The sequence below is a fragment of the Hipposideros armiger genome, unplaced genomic scaffold (genome assembly GCF_001890085.2).
Source record: "Hipposideros armiger isolate ML-2016 unplaced genomic scaffold, ASM189008v1 scaffold_218, whole genome shotgun sequence".
NCBI classification, from domain to species: Eukaryota; Metazoa; Chordata; class Mammalia; order Chiroptera; family Hipposideridae; genus Hipposideros; species Hipposideros armiger.
Window position 1 is genome coordinate 367,730 of NW_017731568.1, and position 7,338 is coordinate 375,067.

Below are 7,338 nucleotides of genomic sequence, written 5' to 3' on the forward strand. Positions count from 1 at the left end.
CATGGGCTACCGTATGTAGCCAGCAGCCGCAGTGAGCGGCCATCCAGAAGCCGGCGACTGATCTGCCTCGCCCGGGAAGAGAGCAATGATGGTGTCAACTTGGGCCAGTGAAGCAAAGTCCTCCACAACTAGACTGAAGAACAAAACGACAGCAACTTGTCTGTTCCCCTTCCCCCAATTCCCCAATAAAAATCTTTAAAAACAAACAAACAAAAAACCTTTAGATTAAACAATGCCCAAGTTTCTTTCTTAATCCCTCATTATATAGTCAACTAAGGCATTGCATCCTTGTTGAATTTTTAGGGACCTTTCAGAAATGTAACAAAAACAATTGCTACCTTGAGGGTTTATTATATTCTGGGTAATATGAGAAATATGTGTAATCTCATTGCATATAACTCTATAAGGTAAAAATTATTATCCCTATCATATAAACGAAGAAACAGGCTCAGAGCATTTAGGTAAATTTTCCCACCAAAACATAGCTGCACTTGAAACTCAGATTTGTCTGATCCAAAGTCCATGCCTATACTGTATGGAGCACCTGACACCAGGCATGGCTCAGGGCACTGGGCTTAATGGAACTCTGCAAAGTTGGGCATCAGATATTGGAAGCCAGCCTGGTGTGAGGCTAGGTATGCTCCTGTGGGGACCCCCCAGCACTGAACAGCCTGGGTCTGGTCACCCAGGTCTCTGGTCAGAAGAGACAGTTTCAATGACACAAAGGCCAACATTTTTAAAATGAGAAAAGTTAGAAGGCAATGAATTACAAAGTATTACGATATTGAATTTATCTTATTATAAATGATATTGAAATTTGCTAATCTTAAACTTATGTGTCTTGTAAGAGATTTGAGATTTTTCCATATTTATTATTTATTGCCCTATTTATTAAAAGGATTTCAGCTCACTTTTAGAATGGCTCTGTGTTTATTAGAGGCCATGTTGAGTAAAAACAGTTAAAGCACTATTTGTTGTGTTAAGTTTAGATAAGTCAATATTTTATAAGTGCAAAATTTTAAGATCTTGGCAGTATCATTTGCCATTAAGTCAATATTTTTTGAGATACAAGTATAATAGCACTGATTGTATTTCTGCATACCTGATGGTATGATTATATACTTGGTGGAACGTTAGGTCACAAAATCAGATTTCATATGTTGATGATTCACATTTATGGTTACTTTTCAACTATCCAAATTATGATATAACATTTACTCTTATTTTTGCATCCTTAATGATATATTCTGTTTTTCTGCTGAAATAGAAACTCTTGACATAGTTTATCTTGTCTAATGTTCTTTCTAAAATAGAAAAAACTGTATACTAGGAAGTTTAGAGTGAAGCTAATCTTTGTATGAGTTTGCAAGGTAGTGCAGCTTTCCTCTTGAAAAAGAATTGGGTAAAAATAGCAAAGTAAAAATATAAAAAAGGACTAAGGGGAGTTTGCCCTATGGGATGTTAAAATGTATAATAAAGAATGCTACAGTAATCAAGGTATTGTAGAAAAGATGTGAGAATTAACAACTGGATTAAAGAAACAGACTTGCCTAAATTTGTACATAAAATTTATATCACAATCAATGGAATAAGAAACTCATTTTTCGGGCCAGCCGAGTGGCTCAGTTGGTTAAGAGCTCGCTCAAGAGTTTGAGCTCTGAGCAACAGCAGTTCGAGTCCAGCCTGAGCTGAGCTGCCAATAGGTAGCAGGATGGTCAAGCAAAAAAAAAAAAAAAAAAAGAAACTCATTTTTCAAAAGGTGTGGAACAAATGGTTAAATTATGTAGAAAAATGAAGTTAAAGTCTCACACCAAAAAATTCTATCTAAATTAAGAACTAATTGTAAAAAATAGCGTAAGAACAAATGAAATATAAATTAGTTTTATAACAATACTGGTGAGAACCTTACATCCACACTTACAACTTTCTAGAAAGCAATTTAACTGTTTATTTCAGAAGCCTTAAAAATGTCAGAACCCTTTAACACAATCTCACTTCTAGGAATCTAGCTAAATCAGAGATGGCACAGATGACATAAGGATGTTTGTCACAGTGTAGTATGTAATGGTGAAGAAGCAATAGAAGAATGGCTAAATAATTAAGTAAAGGAACATTATGAAGCATCATTTTTCGAAGAATATTTGTGATATGGTAAAATGCTCAGAATACTAAAGGCTAAAAAAACAGAATATAAGGCAATTCTATAGCCTGAGCTTTTGAAAAAGAAATACACTCACATGTACAATTAAATATTTTCTTTAAATACTGAAAGGAAATAAAACATTTTACAGTGATTATCTCAAGGGGGTATATTTAGGAAATTGTGCTTTATACATAAAAGGCTTTCAAATTTTTTACAATGAGCATATTATAATCCTAAAAGCCACCAATAAATATTTTTAAATGAATACAAATTAAAAGGTCAAACTTCAGACCTCCAATCAAGGGACTATGGAAAGAGCTGAAAAGAATAACCACAGAATAGAGAGGAGGAATAGACATTATCACTGTTTCTTCCTTCAGTCAAGAGAAATTAGGAATTGAGCAGAGTAGGTGTGCAGAGATAATTTGCATGAGCAACAAGGCCTTTTAGTCTATCTTCCGGTCCTCAAATAGCATATAATTCTCTAAATCCTTTTATTCCAAAAAGAAAGCACTTAGACCTACCCAGTCTGTTCAGGCAGTCGGAAATCCTGAATTTATAGTTTGGGAATCCAGATTGTTCACAACTCAGTTTATATTGAACTGAAATGAATGTACCTACTAAAAGGATTGATCATTTGTCATCATTCAAAGCATCATTCAAGTCGCCCATGTTAACAAGGTTGGTACCTGGCTTGAACAAGACCCACATGTGGTCCTTCTGTTCCAATTCCCAACATGAGGGCCACTTTCCCAACAAAATTCTTCTGTAGATTAAATCGGCGCTGCCCAATATTAAAACTTCCATCGATCAGAAATGCAATGTCTGCTTTACAGTCTGTGAACACCCAAACAAATCTTTCCATTAGCAGTTTCAAGAGGAAGGAGGGAAGGAGGAAGGATTTGTTATTTTCCCAAATGGATATCTGAACTCTTACCTTTATTGCCAGCTTTCTTGTCAGGTGTTTTCTTCAGTCGTTTACCTTAAACAAAGGAAGCATTTGGCCTTAGCAAAAGGGAAATGGTTCCATAGCAAGAAGCCCACATAGGGAAAAACTCCTGCCAAGTATCATTCTGAAAGACTTTCCCAATACTGTGCCAGGCAACTATAGGTTCCATATTTCATACCTGTTGATGGACGTGCTGTGGACACTGCTTGTCCTGTGGCTTCCTGGGTACCACTTTTGCCTTCTGTTAAAATAAAGAGGTTATTTTTACCTCTTCCTTCTTTACCATCAAAGCATAATAAATCTAATGTAGGGTCCTATAGGATGATAAATGAAATACAGGATGGCAGCTGCAGGAGTAACTGCTACATTCTGGTTTCAAAGAACCAAAATGGATTTTTATTTATTAGATATTTTAAAAGGATCACCCAAATGAATTCATATGCATTCATCAGTAGTATTTTTTTTTTAATTTAGTGTTACTTGGTAAATGCCAGGGCATTCTGATGGCAGACCATTGCCATCCTGACAGCAAGATTATTCTTCCCCCATTTATCCAAGTGTGGCTTCAGTGGATCCTTGACACTTTGGGTCCCCTGAATCTAACCCACAGTTGACCCCTTCAGTCTTGAGCACAGGTTTTTCTATCCAAGTCAAAGAGGTGGGGCTGAGAAAAGCAGAAAACTTATTTTGGGCAGCGGGGAAGCAATATTTACACAAAAGCAAGAACAATGTGATTGTACCTACTTGTCACTGTGAAAGACGCAGACCACCAGGCAAGCGTTTGAGACTGAATGTCATTGGCCATTACTGAGGAATAGTTTTCTCGACCTGGTAGGCTATAGATTCGCACAGGTCCCCCTGAGATGCTGATGACTCCCCTGCAACACAAGAATAACAGCTGAGATTCTATCCACACTTTTCAGGGGCATCCGACTGATTTGTGCCATATTGCATCTATTGCTCTGACTGATCAAGAAAATAGCTCAGCAGGAAAGCCATCTAAGGATGCTGCAAGCCTTTTTAAAAACTTGCTTACACGGGCACAAAATCTGCCTGGGAAAATGTTTTTGTGCTGTTGAAGGTAAGTGTTGATAAGAACACACTTGTAGTATGTTTCTTCATCTGTCAAATGGAGTAAAATTGTACCTACCTCGTACAGTTGTAGAGTTGTCATGGAAGTTAAAACAATGGCTGGCACAGAGTGAAAACTCAGTAATATGTTACATGATTAAGAATGTTTTAGAACTGCAGGAATCTAGCTATCAAGAAATAATGCAGGGGGCCGGCCGAGTGGCGCGATGGTTAAGAACTGGCTTGGGACGCCAGAGGGCCCCGGTTCGGATCCCACATATGAGGGCCAGTGACACTNCAGTGAAGCGACGTCCTCCACAACTAGACTGAAGAACAAAAGGACAGCAACTTGTCTGTTCCCCTTCCCCCAATTCCCCAGCGCTGTTCCCCTGCTCTAATTCCCCAATAAAATCTTTAAAAAAAAGAAGAAAAGAAAATGGAAGACTGCTACTTCCCCCCTCCCAAGTTAGCATTTTTGTTTTTAAATATTGGACTCCAATCACTCAGTTTTATGGCAGCCAAGGAACTTCAGCTTTTTGTTGGCCTATTTGATCTCAGCAACACACTATGCTAATTCTTCAGGAACTAGTGGCTTTGCCAAAAGTAATACTAAGGTTGGGGTAAGGGAGAAAGAAAGTCTTTTTATACCCTTTTAGAACATCAGAGTGTTTTCATTATCTCAAGAAAAAAAGACTAAAAAGGAAGTTTAGATAGAATTAAAGTCTTTATCCTTGACCTTATCATCTTAAGAAAATGTATGCCAGACTGAAAACTACTTAAAAGTTAAATTATCAAGTAGATTCATAGTAAGTTTTGATAAACTGTGATGGGGAGGGCGGGGGTAGATATATTCCAAGTTTGAGCCAAATGCGAGAACCTGTAACATTTCCTTAACACATGACAGGGTTCTCCTGGTATTTCCCTCAGCAATACAGTGGTTAGGAGTGTGGACTCAGTAAGACTGCCTGGGTTTGGACACTGGCCTCGCCACTTACTGTGCATTTTGGGGAAGTTTGTTTCCTTATCTGTGGAATGAGATGAGTAGAGCCACCTTGACAATTAAATCAGTTAACAAGGGGTAAAGCTTTAGAACATGACTGCGACACCATAGGTGTTTGTTCAATAAAATAAATGCTTTCATTTATATTTACTCCTAGTGTTCCCAGAACCCCTTCTTCATGACCCTTCCCAGACCAAGGACAAGGACGTTACCTGCATCTTGTGCAGCGGCAGCAGGGCCGCGGACATCATCATAGGACTGCCCATCTGTGACAACTACCAGGAAGTTCTTGTTGGGGCTGTCCCTCACGGGACCAAACACATTTCTCATGGTAAAGGAGATGGCATCACCAGTAGCTGTGCCGCCACTCATATAGCGGATGTTTCTGATAACTGCGAGGACATTCTCTTTGGTGCTGTAGTCAGTGAAACTGAACTCTGTGCGCTGATCGTAGGTGAACTGTACAGCAGCTATCTTGGCACCAATGTCTGATATTTCAAAAATCTTGGCTATGTTGGAAACAAATTCGAGCATGAGGCGGAAGTTGCTCTCTCCAACACTGCTCGAGCCGTCAATTAGAAAGGCAATGTTCACTGAGTTGTAACAGGTCTTGCTGCACATCATCTGCTCATGAGTGCAGAGCTTCTGGACCAGGGGCTTGACATATTTTGTGGTGCCAAACCAGTTGGGCATATGGTAAGAGAAAAAGCCATTGGTCCGACAGACGGCCTAATGGGGGGGCAGGGAGACAAAAGATATCCAAAGGGGTCAAAAGTTGTTTCTTCTTCGAAGTTATGAAAACATTAACTCTTGAACGTTCAAACTGAATCCAGATATGGGCCAGTCAGCACTGTGCCTCAAGGTTCAAAAGGGAATCTACCCTAACAGAAGACACCCCTCACTGCCTTACCTTGTCCACAAATGCAACATCCTGAACCATCCCCAGTTCCTCTGGGATAGGCTTGGCCACAGAAACTATAAATACATTTACACCAAACTCTCTAGCCACAATGCCTGCTTCCTCGATGTCATCAGAAGGCCAGCCATCAATAAATACCACCGCCACTTTGGGGATCCCTTTTCTCACTCCAGTCTCTGGTGTGAAGAATTTCTGGGCGGTATGCTTCAAGGCTTTTCCTAGGTTTGAAAAAAGAAGCAAACTGGACCAGCACCACTGCTCAAATGACATTTCTATTCCCCTGTACCAGCTTGATGCCACCTAGTTTAAGGATTTTACATAGAGCCCGGTTGTATAATAGATGCATAAGATGGGAAAGTCTAATCTGTCAGGCCTATTTTTTTGTCTTCACAACCCACATGACATACCCCATTCCCTCCCAGAAGTCTCACATTTCCTTCGAGCACATCAATCATTAGAAACACAGAACTGATTCTCATTCAGGTACTTGCGCTCTCTATCTGGCCCCTTAGTGACTTGACTAGTACCTCTAAGGACTCAGAACAAGAAGTCTCCCTTCAGAGGGTCTGTAGTGCTACTACTCTAGTTCTTTCCCTGGCATCTGCATTCATTAGATAAGTCTGTTGCTCTTTGCTTGCTTTTAGCATTCCAAAAAGGTACTTCCCTAAAGTGACATCTGCCTCATTCAATGTAACGATTATAAATCACAATGCTTATATATATATATATATATTTTTTTTAAATAAGACACATCAATTAACCCTTTGGTATATTTTCCATTACAAATTGAGTATCTCAGATAATCAAGTACACACCTAGCCAACATTTCAGTGCCAGGAGAAAGCGTATCACATCTTATATAAAAGAGCATAATAGTTTCACATATGTGATCATTCATAGCCCTCTCTTGTGTTACATCCCAGATCCCAAAGTCTACTTACCTGTGTTGGAATTACCACCTCGAAAACCTACTTCCTTTATAGCAAGCAAAACGTCTTTGGCTGATGTAAAGTTCTTCAAGTAAAATTCTATTTTGGGATGCTCGCTACATGAAAAATGAAAAAATATGTTATCCAGAGACTTGGAAGAGGAAAACAAGCAACACTATATACCTTAAAAAAAAAACCTTTAGGGCCGGCCGAGTGGTGTGATGGTTAAGAACTGGCGTGGGACGCCAGAGGGCCCCGGTTCGGATCCCACATATGAGGGCCAGTGACACTGCCCTCTACAGCTAAGATGCTGAACAACAGCTCAAC

General features: G+C 39.4%; 1 protein-coding gene across 1 annotated transcript in view; it reads right to left on the minus strand.

Moving 5' to 3' along the window:
• The window catches only part of COCH (cochlin), a 20,809-nt gene that overhangs the window by 5,335 nt on the left and 8,136 nt on the right, over window positions 1-7,338 (minus strand). Inside the window, exons 4-6 of the mRNA XM_019654272.1 lie at window positions 7,024-7,178; window positions 6,074-6,300; window positions 5,376-5,892 (exon numbers count right to left, since the gene is read on the minus strand). Coding sequence (XP_019509817.1) covers window positions 5,376-5,892; window positions 6,074-6,300; window positions 7,024-7,178 — 899 coding nt within the window. The remainder of the gene's footprint in view (window positions 1-5,375; window positions 5,893-6,073; window positions 6,301-7,023; window positions 7,179-7,338) is intronic.